The 13,527-nt window shown below is 38.1% G+C and overlaps 1 protein-coding gene across 1 annotated transcript; it reads right to left on the bottom strand.

Moving 5' to 3' along the window:
- Nucleotides 1-12,288: 12,288 nt before the first annotated feature.
- Nucleotides 12,289-13,224, bottom strand: LOC126492442 (putative olfactory receptor 3A4). Its single transcript, XM_050128895.1, has one exon. The coding sequence runs from the start codon at nt 13,222-13,224 to the stop codon at nt 12,289-12,291; it is 936 nt and encodes a 311-aa protein (XP_049984852.1).
- Nucleotides 13,225-13,527: the final 303 nt, after the last annotated feature.

Raw genomic sequence — 13,527 nt, 5'->3', positions numbered from 1 at the left:
TTTTTTTTTCAATAAAAAAAAAGAAAAGTAAAATTTTTTCTAAATTCTTTTTTCTTTCTGTCCCATATTATAGCTCCTGACATGAGATAGAAACTCTGAATTTTTATTTTAACAGTATGCTTGGATTTGGAGAGGGACTGAGCCAGTGTCCATCTCCAAAATCAGCACTATGTATTCATAAATATACATATATATGTATGTATGTATGTATGTATATGTTTTACCACCTGTACTTATGAGTTTTAATCACTTTTCTGGATAGTTATTCTTCCATCTGCAGAATTCAAACATCTAGGTTTTCTTGAATTTTTGAAGATAGGAGTTTGACTTCTTTTCCAATTTGTATCCCCTTGATCTCCTTTTGGTGTCTTATTGCTCTAGCTAGGACCTCAAGAACTATATTTAATAGATATGGAGAGATGGACAACCTTGTCTTGTTCCTGATTTCAGTGGTATTGCTTGGAGTTTCCACTTAGTTTGATGTTTGCTGTTGACTTGTTGACTTGCTGTATATTACCTTCGTTGTGTTTAGGTATGTTTCTTGTATCTCTGCTCTCTCCAAGATTTTTTATCATGAAGGGATGTTGTATTTTGTAGAAAGCTTTTTCATTATATAATGAGATGATCATGTGGTTTTTATTTTTCAGTTTGTTTATATGGTGGATTATGCTGACAGATTTTTATACGTTGAACCATCCCTGTATCTCTGGGATTAAGCTGATTTAATCATGGTGATGATGTTTCTGATATGTCCTTGGATTCAATTTATCAGTATTTTATTAAGTACTTTTTCATCAAAGTTCATGAGTGAGATTTGTCTGTAATTCTCTTTCTTAATAATGTCCTTCTGTGGTCTGAGATTTTTGGGACCAAATGCCCTGGATCTATGTTTAAAATCTGAATAGGCAAGAATTCCAATAAGAACACATAGTACTCAAACAGATTTAAGAAACTTTTATGGTCATTTGTGACAGGCGTTTGAATGGACAATCGGTATGTATAAGGATGGGAATGAGCATATTGGTTTTATCTTTTAAAATGGAATAATATTGATAGCAAAATATAATTCTGTGGCCAAACGTGGTTTTCTCACTGAGTATAACATGTGAAGTCAATAGACAGAACAACATTGGATTAAAAGACTTTTACATTGCAGGCACACTGTCTGGATCTGGACTACAGTCTTTTAATTTTGCCTATGTGTTTTTGTCATATTACTACAAAACTGGCAGAAAGCATTATGAAAGGCCTGATGGATCCCACTACTCCTTGGTCTTATAGGCCATGCAAAATATATACACAATAGAACTGCTCCAACTTCACTGCCTCTGCATCTTCTGCACTGTGGACATGAAACAGGAAACACAGAGCCAGGGAACACAGGCTGCATGAGGACCCATCTATCTTACATCATGGTTGGGATCCTCAGCGTATACTTCTTAAATTTCAAGATTACTGAAGCTCGATCCTTGCTTTACACATATGAATCTTCCAAAGTATCTGCTGGCCTTCCTAGGACAGATTTTCTGCTGGAAACCTGCAGGTTTTCTAACTAATTGGAACTAGGACGAGTGATACAGACTTAGCTGTGTGTGAGTGGTGCCATACAACTCAAGTGCTTTGGTGTATTTACTTAAGCTCTTTAACATATTACCATGATATACTTAGGACACTTACCTTTGGTTGCTATTTTTTATTTGACTTTTATTTTTTAAATAGTTTAATAGATACATAATCTCATCACTTTCCATCCTTCCCTACCTCCAGCCCCTCCCAGATACTATCCCTCCAACTTCTCCTATGCCTCCCATTCTCAAGTTATTAGCTCCTTTTATTTGATTATTATTGTTTTCTAATAGAGTCTTGAGGGTTTCTTGCATAGAGGATTATACAATCTGAAAACAGAGTCAATTCTTTTTATTTTTCTATTTTTAACTTTTTCATTTCTTTTTCTTGTCGTATTGCTCCAGCTAAGACCCCAAGGACTATACTGAATGAGAGTGGGAAAAGAGACGTTCTGATCTCATTCCTATTAGTGGAAAGGCTTTGAGTTTTTCCCCACTTAGTTTAATGTTATTAGAAGGCTGATGCATATAGCCTTCATCATTTCAAGTTATTTGCCTTCTGCTTTTAGTTTTCTTCAATGCTTTAGCAATTATGGGAATGTCAGAATTTTCAAATGCATTTTTACCTCTATTGAGATGGCCTAATCATGTGATTTCTACCTTTGAGTCTATTAATATGATGAATTATATTTACCGATTTGCATATGTTGAATCATTCTGCCATCCCTGGAATGAAACCCACTTAGTCATCTCTGATGAGCTGTTGAATTTAGCTTCCAAGTATTTTGGAAGTATTTTGAGAATTTCTATGTTCATCAAAGATATGTGACTACAGTTTTGTTGTGGTAGTGGCGTCCTTATCCTCTTTTGCATCAGGGTGATACTAGTCTCATAAAATGTAATTTGCCTCATTTCTTCCTTTTCTATCTTATGAAATAACTGTGGGCATCAGTGTTATTTTGTTTGAGGTCTTGAAGAAGTCAACAGTGACTATCTTAGACTATGCTTTTTTAAAGTTGGGAAACATTACTTATTTAATTCCATTGCTTTTTCCAGCTATATAAGTTTTTGAGCACCCTTTTTATTTGACTTTTGTAGGTCAACATGTGCCTAGAAATTTATTCATTTCCCAGCCTACTGGAATAAATAGGTTTTTAAAAGATGCCCCAATTATCCTTTGGATTCTGTGACTATTATAATGTCTTCCTTTTATCTCTAATTTTATTAAATTTGGCCTTCCTTCTAGTTAATTTGACTAAATGTTAGTCAATCTTATTTGTCTTTTCAAAGGAACTAATTTTTTATTTCACTGATTCTTCATATTGTTCTTTTCCCCCCATCTAGGTAACTTCTGCCCTGATTTCATTATTATTTATTATTATTTCCACCTATTGATCTGGCCATAAATACAAGTGAAATTTTGAAATAGATAAAAGTTAAAAAATAGTATACTAAGCAAAGTAGTCAAGACTCAAAAAGACAACCATCCTGTGTTCTCTACTACCTGCGAATCCTAACTTCCAATTCTTTATATATAGATGTCTATCTGGAAGTGAGAGAGGAAAGCTAACATAAAATAAAAAGAGGCTCATGAAATGAGAAAGCTTATTTTTTAACAGAAAAAGTCATGATTGCTTTGCCTAGTATTTTACTGTATGAGAAATTTTAAATTAAAAACTCATAATTATGTTTTATTAGACCTTGCTATTCAAATTTATTTCCAGCTATACTTCTTCTTGGTAATGCTACTGAAAATGTTTTGATGTTCTGTTTTTCACACTTTGATTTAAGTATTGTTACTGTTTCATTTTTATGTTAATCTTGATAGCTTTCATATTTCTTCAGTTTCCATTATGTTAATTTAAAAATATGTCCCATGTTTCTGTGTTTTAGGTCTCTACTATTTGTTAGGTGACAGCAAATCATGCAAAAAATAATAAAATAAGTAGATAATTATATGCAAAAGAGTCTAAAATACTCATATTTCATTCTGAAATTTTCATTTCACAACAGCAAAGTAATATTGATAAAGTATATTAAAAAGTAAAGACTTGCCTGCTGTAGTGGTGCATGCCTTTAGCCCTAGCACTCGGGAGACAGGGAAAAATAGATATCCTTGTGTTAAGGCCAGTCAGATCTATGTACCAAGTTTCAAGCCACTGAGGGTACGTAATGAGAACCTATATAAAAAGGGATACCTCTAATGACAGGTTGGGGGTCATACCTGCAATTCTACCACATAGTAGGAAGGAGTAAGAGGGTTGAGAGCTTAAGGCCAGCCTCGGCAGAAAAAGAATTTCTCTTTTAAAATGCCGTAAGATGGATGTCTTCATCAAACCCCTCCCCTCAAGGCTCAGGGATTGAAAGAGGAAGCAAAAAGTCTGTAAGAGCTAGAGATGATGGATGGCTACAACAGAAATGATACACTTGTGAACTCACAGGAACTATGACAGCATGTAATAGTACCCATACAGGTTCAAACCTGATGAGGTTCCAGCCCTGACAGGCCATTTCAAATCACCAGGCATGCTCCCAGACCACAGAGTACATTCAAAGTCATTAAAGAAGGAATGAAAAGTGTTGATTATATTTCAAGTATGCCAGCAAAGGCAGAAGTTATAACATAAATGTTTGCATGATTAGATACATAAAAAAAAAATTCCTCACAAAAAGCACCACTGGGCAGGCAAGATGGCTCAGAAGATAGAAGTGCTTCCTGTGTGAGCCTGCAGACCTGAGTTTGAGCTAAGAACACAGTAAAGATGGAAGGAGAGAACAAACTCCACATGTTGCCCCCAACCTTCACATGTGTATGTACGTGCACACACACTCACTTATGTGCACATACACACACATACACACACACACACAAACACACACACACACCATAATTTTTAAAGCACAATTATCATTAAAGAGAGGAGAGGAAAATGTTTTCAGTGCCTGAGATGCAGTACTGATATTTGTGCTAATATAAGAAGAATCTCTTAGTCTTAACTCATAAGAAGCATAAACTAAAGCAGTAAGGGAAAAGTGGTTTTCACTCTGTTGTAAAGATTCCAACTGACCATCTCAAAGAGTTATCTAGTAATAGGAAATCATTCTTCTCACACCAGAATGTCAGACAAGCCAAGTGCCACAATCTGTCCAATTAAAAACTTGTTATAATTCATAAATGAAATACTTTCAGAGGGCGATAGATGAACTGGAATATATCTATTAAGAGAGGTCATCTGAGTTCAGAAAGAGAAACACCACATATGATCTCTTCACCTGTAGACCTGTAGATCGGAGTTGTGCAAAGGCCTGTCAAACCACAGCTAGGGTTTAGGTGTGGCTGAGTAAGGAAATCATGATGCAGCTATCAGACAATGTACCCAGTACAAACTGTGAAACAATACACACATTCATATGAAAAATAAAAAATAAGATAGCAAGAAGACACAGCAAACAGAAACATCTGTGTGTGTGAATCAAGGAGGAAGTTGCAATGCCAGTAACCAGACAAAAGTGAAAGAAACATGGTGCCTTATGTTTCCAAGGGGGTTGGTTGGCTTAAACCCAGATAGCTTCGTTGCTTCAATTATTTTTTAATATGTCTGATTAACATATTAATAAAAAAGATAAGTTTTGTTGTTACATTTTCACACGTGCATAGAACAGACGCCCCTCCCTTCCACCTAGAGCATGACTAATGAGTCTTGCTAACGACTACTGTAACCACCTGGGGCTAATTAGCCTCTCCACTCTCTGAAGAACTGGTTTCCTGCAGCCTAAGGACCAAAAAGAAAGTAAATCTTATCCAGATATCCCTTCCCTCTGGCCTTATTAGCAGAGATACAAAAGACATCACAATTCCCCAGTCTTCTTCTCTCAGCCTTTGGGCCATAGTATCCTGAACCCTCACTAGGGAGCTAATTAAAGGATTCTGCTTGTAAACTTTCAGGACTTCAGTCCCTAGTCCTGGCTCTTTCTGTCTCTAGGGGAACCATTGCCAGTTGGATGCCTTCCAAGTCCCTGCAGAGCTAGAGAAGTTAGTGAAGCCTTTCAATTAGTCTCTTCTTGTCTGACACATCACAATATGTTAGAGTTAGAGACTTAGGAGATTAGCCATGCTCCTTCCCATGTGTATGTTCGATGGTTGGCAAGTTTCTACAGACCTGTGCCTTCTCCTAGTTCATTCAAAGAAATGAAGTTAAGTTTGGTACAAAGACCATAGCACCATCTGGGAGGGCTGGAGTGGGTATCTGGTCAGATGCTTCATGGGTAAGTCCCTGCCCTGATCTTCATTAAAAAAAAAAAAAAAAAAAAAAGAATCACAGACTCTAAAAAATAGCTACTCTCTCAATTCAAACCCAGTGGAATCTTCACATCTACACTACTCCAAACATCAACTCAATAATTCTGCCACTCAAGTCATTGAATCTTATGGATGATCATTTGAAGGACTCATTATGAATCCTACTTCATAGTTGAGAAAACTAAAGCCTAGAGAATTGTCAGTATTGTCAGATGAGTAGTAAGGAGCAGTGTTCACCCAGTACCCACTTCTCCCAATTCCTCATCCAATGCTGAGGGACCCAGGAGCATCAGGGACCGGAGCGGAGTCTTCAAGCTAACTCCCTGCCACATGGAAGATGCCACATTCACAGTAGCCTTCCCTTCCTAAATATTTATATTCTAAAATGGATGATATGTAGGTACCAAATAAAGGTCTGCGCTCTGTAGGATCGCAGAAGCTCTATTTCCCCTAATTCTGTAAACAGAGCTAAGCACCTTCAACTAGCATTTCAATCCCTTCCTGTTCTTGCTTCTTTGTTATGGTTATGGCTGCCTCCCAGGCCTCCACATCTCTGCCTGGCTCACTGTAAGCACCTCCAATCAGAGCATCTGTCAGGGGGATTATTCTGCCACAACCAGCCTCTATCCATCAGGGATCCACTGTGCATGAACAGTTCCTGGGTTTACACACTGCTCTTAATATCATTTCCTGAGTATTCAGTTTCCCATAGTTATATATTTCTTCCTTTCTTTAGCACTCTATGTGGGTCTAAGCACTTACCATGCAGTGGATAAAAATAAAGATAGATAGATAGATAGATAGATAGATAGATAGATAGATAGATAGATAGATAGATAGATAGATAGACCTAAGATCCTTGGGAGAGACTAAGGCTTAAAGAGGCTGAACTAGAATTGAGGTCTCCATGTGTCATGTTATGGCTTTCTTCATTCTTATTTACTACCTTTTATATTTCTGAAGCTCCTTGTACCTCTTAAAGGTATAACATTTTTGCAATTCTTCAGTGGTTTTCTCAATTCAAGGAAGGAGGCAGTCTTGATGAACTGGAAGGCATTCCTCCAGGATATTTTTCACTTGTTTGTGTGTTATATTTCTGTCACTTTCTGAACATAGCACTATGCCTTATAATCTTCTCTTATTACTATACACCTATTATAATGATTCATTATTATCACACCTTACTATAATAATCATTCATCATTATCCCCTTTCACTAATATGATCATTGTCATACCACTTACTATTATGACCATTCCCAATTACTATCCCATTAGTAAAATAAGATGTGATCTCTACTGTTAAACGTCACCAAACACTTTCTTATTGATTCAAGGCCTACTTGATAGAATGGAGCTCATATCTGGTACTCTAAACCTAGCCTAAACTCGTGGTCAGATATGTCATCAGCTTGAGGGAAAATCTACTATAATTATTTTGAGACATGGTATCAAATTGCCTTCTCAGCCCTAATCTTTATACACATACATTAGTACAGTTCTCAGAAGAAGAGGTGGAAAGATTGTAAGAGTCTAAGGCTGGGGAAGACTACTGAAAAGTAAGGTCTTCAGGACATGACAGGGTAATTGCACTCAAGAACACACAACAGCTGCGGCTGCCTACACAAGGCCTGCAGAAAAGGAAGAGAGTCAAAACTCCAGCATGGACTGGTGAGGAACTCATGAAGCTCCATCCCTAGCTGAGGTAGGCAGAGTCAGTTTCTCCTGGGATGTGGCTCCTGGTAGACTGTCCATCTTTCAGGGCATGGTCCTACACCCATGAGCATACAGGAGGCACTAATTTAACTCAGGCAGGTGTGTGTGTGTGTGTGTGTGTGTGTGTGTGTGTGTGTGTGTGTAGAAGGAAAGAACATCTGAATTTGGAAGGATAAGTGAATATCATCCAGTGTACAATGTGGCAGAGGAGGAGTTGAGGAGTGGTAAGTGAATATCATCAAAATACACATATACATCTATAAATTTCTCAAATAATACATTCAAATACATTATTTAAAAAATTGCCATTACGCCAAAGTCAAGAATCTTGTCCCTATTATACCAAATTAATAGTTGCTTTTACAACTTCAGAAGAAATGTTCTTTCTAAAAATGCCCCTCTCAGAATCTTCAAGTTGACTTAGTTGGACCAGAACCTCTGCTGTGAAATTATGTCATCTAAATATAATGGGGAAGCTGTACCCATGAACTTACAACAATATGGTCATCAAAACAGGACCTGCATATTGATATCACCAGTCAACATGCCAACACCGGTGGAGGAAATCTCACAAGGCCCTACCCCTAGATGAGGAGCTACAGGCAATTAATGTTTGCTCAGGGAGGGAGAATCAGTTTTTCTCATGAATGAGCCCCTAATTGGTTATCCAATACCAAGTGGTCAGCCCTAAAAACAAACAAATATCAGCACTAAATAAACTCAGATAGTTGTATTTATGTATTTACTCATTTATAAGAATGTGTGTAAAAATAATAATTAAAGAAAAGTAAGTCATGAATTTGAGAGAGGAATGGCAATGCAGAAGGGATTGGATGGAGGAAAGGGGGAAAGTGGTGTAGATATAATACACATATATGAAATTTTAAAAGCATTTTTAAGCTGGCTCAGTGGATAAAAGCGCTTGCCTCCTACCTAATGACTTGAATTCAATCCCTGGGAACCACATGGTAGGACAGAACCAACTTTACAAGTTATCTTTTGGCCCCCACACATGAGTCACGGCACATGTGGACACGTGCATACACACATAGATGAACAAGTGTAATATAAATTTTAATTCCTTTGCATCTTCATTTTCTCCTGATATTGGACCCAGTAAGGTACTTTGAAAACATCAAGTGGTTTCGGTTTCACTGGAGTCCTAGGTAAAAGGCAAATTTCTTTTCATAAGTCGTGCTTTCCGTTGTCAGTTCATCTACAAACTGTATGAATTTCAACTATCTACCAGCATTCTTCTGTGTGTTTGGAAGACACACTATTATGGTAAAATTTAGATCCTGACCTTCAGGGCCATATAGTCAGGTTGGAGAGAGCAAACATGTGCTACAATAAACATAGACATTGTTGCCGTGCCGTCTTGCTGTGTGAGCCTGCTCCATGCAAATGGGTCACTAGAGTCACTTCTGGGAGACTGCGGTTGAGAGATAAAGACTGAGTAGAGAAGCATTGAAGGAAGGAGACCTTGCACATCTTACATAAGTCTAGAATTTAAGTGATAGAAATAAATTGATAGCATTAGGAGGTGAGTGTGGTTAGGAGAGAAGGTCTCTAATAATGTCGTTCTGCAATGGCAGGATGTTCTGACTGCTTATAGGATATCAAACACCAATTTACCCTTAACCTATTTTTAACATGATTCTTTTAAGAAATATATTAGAACAGTTATAGATTATTGATTAAGGCAACCAATTGTTTTTATTTATTAGCATTTTAAGTAAAGGTATTTGAATAGTCATCAAGTATTTCATCTATAAAACAAATCACACTTATTATCCTTGCCCTCATAGATTGATAGTGTTGCCTTGAAGTCCAAATAAGATACAAAATAAAAAGTGTTGTTTGTGAATTGGGAACTCTCCTTAGAATAGGCCTGGCCATTTGGGATACTAGTAAGCATTAGGTGACTGAATAACTGAATAGATGATAGATACAGAAATGGTTAGGTGTATGATTGATGCATAGAGATAAATGATAGATAGATAGATAAATAGATTTAAACCTTACAATTGGGTAACCCTGGCTTTCAGTGCTTAAAATTATCCTTGACTCAATAAGTGTTTAATCTGTAGGATTTATAATGAAGTTATAAATACTATTGTTGCGATTAAACTGTTTTATTACAATTTTCTTCATGAGTTTCTGGAGGGCAGGAACAGTACATCAAAATTTTAAACAATGCAGTGAATCAGCTTTTCCACAAGGTTGTTGACAAGGAAAATGATGGCATAGTAACCGTGACAGAAGTCAGTTCTCATAGGTTACACTAGCCCTATTCCTTCAGTAAACACTTCTGTGGCTGCTTTTTCTTAGTAAACACATATATCACTATATAGAAAATCAAGCATCTCTCTTATCACTGTTGCAGTTTTCTTGGTCTTGTGTCTCACTCTATGGAGAATCTCTTCATTATTAAGCATATTAGCCACAGTCCTCTGTTGTCAGTGTTTGCCCAGCAGCACCATAACACATATTCCTCTTATGTTCAAATAAGATTATTAAAAATCCTGGTCTCTCTTAACAATATGTTTCTCCTTTGGACCCCTCCTGTGGTCTTTTCCCAGTCTTCTCTGGGAAGCCATCCTCATCTACAATCTTCACTTTCAGACTTCCATTCCCTGGATCTTCCCTCTGTCTCCATCTCCTTTCCACCAGGGCTTCAAAAATCACCTGATACCCAATATGACTTCTTTCCTAATAGAACGGCAGATGCCCACTTGTCTTTAACATGTGACTTAATAGCCATCTTCATTGTTAAGAAGGTTATAAGCAGTTTTAAATTTATAAGAATAAAGAAGAGCATCTTTATATTTTCTCATATAAAAATATTTTCTAATATTATTCTTAAGATAGCATATTTAATTTTGCTAATGCTTAATTTCAAATGAGGGAGCAATGGGTTAGAACATTTAGCATCTAAATAGGTAAAAAAATAATCAACTAGAAATATTAGTTACTTCAATCTTTTCTGAGTCTCAATCGAGCTAAATGTTTTTAAGTGTCCTAGAGTTCATGTCCTTTGACTCAGAGCCCCTCCTCACAGGTTTCTGTCTTCTTAGAGTTCATACCGTTTGACCCAAGGACCCTCATTGTGGGTTTCTGTCTTCAGTCATCGGAAGAGTATGCACAGATGAACAGCATGCCGTGTAGCCCAGATTATTTGAACCAGGAGATTCACTAATGACAGATGATTAAATAACACTTCATCCCATCTACTGAAAGAAATATGCGGCCACTGGAAAAGATTACATTTAACCACCTGTATTATCAAGTGTGCCTACATTAGTGAAACTGTGGAGTGTTAGGTATAAAGCAATTCCAATCTTTATAAATATATATCATGCGTGAAAGCATTTTAATAATTATATATCAATGTCCATTTGGCTGTCTGTAAATGGTGAATCTAAGGGTGACTTCTATTTTACTCTTTCTATATTTTTTATTTATGTGCTGCTCATATATTTGTGTGACTGTGTGCGCATGCTCACATGTGTGTGGGTATTCACGTGTATGCATAAGGAGTTTCAAAGTTGACACTGGACGTCTTCCTCAATCACTCTTCATTTTTATGAGGTAGGGTTCCTCACTAAATCAGGATCCTGTCTCTGTCTTCTGAGAGCTTGAATTATAGGTGGCCACCACATCTGCTTGCAATTTGTGTGGTTGCTGCGTGTCTGAACTCCAGTTCTCATGTTTGTATGGAAAGTGCTCTATGGACTGAGCCATCTCTCTAACCTCTCTAACGTTTTAGTAGGTGTGCCCTTTATTGCACTGTGGACACAGCCATCTAAAGCTGTGACGTGAAACACCTTCTTCCTCAGGATGACATGGAGGGAACAGTTGCCTTCATGTTCAAGTTGGAGGTACAAAAAAATTTATATTCAATCCGGGAGGTTTTCCCAGATGTTGCAAACCTTTTTTATAATTAAAGGCCTATTAATGAATCTATATCAACTCAAACAGCCTGCTTTTCAAGATGCTTCAATGAGCATCCTTCTACAATCATTTCTTCTTTGCTGTAGGTAGTCCAATGGGAAACATTGTGCCTTATCTCTATGGCTTTTCCAAATGATGTCATTCCCTATTAATTATGTTTTAAAATCTGTTTTCTTTTTATTTGTTTGTTTCATAAATAAGTATCTTGAAATTTCCTCAGTCTGAACCAATTTCTTTGGAACAAATCAAATTTGGTTAAGAAATAAAAATTTCTTAATTCATAGTTTTAATTGTTGGGATCATTTCTTTTCAATCACACTGACATTTCTTTTCTTACTCTTTATTGCTCACTCCACCGCCTCACCTTAGGGTACCCCTCCTCCTTGCAATAATTACTTATACAGCTTTGCTCGAGGAGCAAAGCCTTGCTCTGGCATTCAGTAGCTCTGCGGCTTTGAGGAAGTTACTCAATCTCTCTGAAGTTAAGTTTCTTACAATTTGCAAACTCCACTCACCTTACATGATTAGAAGAATTAACTTCGTCCTGGCACTAGTCACTTAGTACCTTCTTCATGCCAGTGATCACATAAATGATAGACAGCTATTACTATTTTAGGGAACTTCCCTTCCTAAGCAAGAACACACCCCATTTTATCATACCCTCACTCCACTTACATTAGTCAGCATCACTTAGAAGCAGTGAGTGGAGCTGTGTCATTGGTTAAAGCCAGAAGAAAGGAGTATCCATTGGGGGCTACCTCCCTGTGAGCACCTTCCGTAGTGCACCCTGCACATCGGGGTTACGAAGGCTGTAAATAAGTGGGTTCAGCATGGGACTGATGACAGTGTTGAGGATGCCAATGCCCTTGTCCTTATCAGAGGACTCCACCGACCCCAGCCTCATGTAGCTGAAGACACCTGTCCCGTAGAAGATGCCCACCACAGTGAGATGGGAACTGCATGTGGAGAAGGCTTTCTTCCTGCCCTCAGCAGACCGGATACGAAGAACTGCAGCTGCCACGTGGCCATATGACACTGTGATGAGGACCAAGGGGACCACACCCATGAAGGCTGCTGCTACAAAGAGCAGCTGCTCGTTGAGTTGGATGCTGGAACACGAGAGCTGGAAGAGCTGAGGGAGGTCACAGTAGAAGTGATTGATTGTGTTGGGGCCGCAGAATTTAAGAGTAGATAAGGCAACAGTTTGGGTCAATGCATTGCTAAAGGAAAATACACATGACAGGCACACTGAGGCCTTCTGAATCCTCCAACTCATGTGTGTGTTGTAGGTGAGGGGGTGACAGATGGCCAGATAGCGATCATAGGCCATGACAGTCAACAGGAAGCAGTCTGCCCCAGCCAGGAGGTGGAAGAAGAAGAGCTGTGAAAGGCAGGCACCATAGGGGATATGTCTGTCATTGGAGAGGAAATGCTTTAACATGGCAGGAACAGTGACACTGATGCATCCAACATCTAACATAGATAAGTTCCCCAAAAAGAAGTACATGGGGGTGTGGAGTTTGGGTTCAATAAGGATAGCGGCCAGGATGCTGAAATTGCCACCGATAGTAACTACATAAGCAAGAAGGAAGATGACAAAAAGGATAGGCCGCAGAGCTGGAGTCTCTGTGAGCCCCAGCAGGACAAATGTGGTCACACAGGAATCATTTGCCAAGGCTCCCGGATCCATGACTCTCTTCCTCCAGTTATCAGCTGAATGAAGTTCAAAGGTGATAAAAGGATGGTGGCATCTTGGTAATCAACATCAAGCATTGTGATGTCCAGGAGCAGCCAGGATGCGAGGCCATAGCATACACAAGGGAAAGAAAGTTAAAGACAAATGCTTAATAAAAAGGTATGATACATCCAGCACTTGCTGATGAAAAACAGTGGCATCTGGCAGACTCAGAGACACACACACACTGAAATTACAAGGGGAAGGAATGTGATGTTTAGAAGTTAGAGGGAAAGACTGTTTCCCTGAGGCCACAAT

Source organism: Alexandromys fortis, unplaced genomic scaffold (assembly GCF_014885135.2).
Source record: "Alexandromys fortis isolate MF-2015 unplaced genomic scaffold, M_Fortis_MF-2015_v1.1 scaffold_80, whole genome shotgun sequence".
Classification (NCBI taxonomy): Eukaryota; Metazoa; Chordata; class Mammalia; order Rodentia; family Cricetidae; genus Alexandromys; species Alexandromys fortis.
Note: the sequence above shows the minus strand (reverse complement) of the source record. Positions and strands in the feature narration are given on the sequence as shown.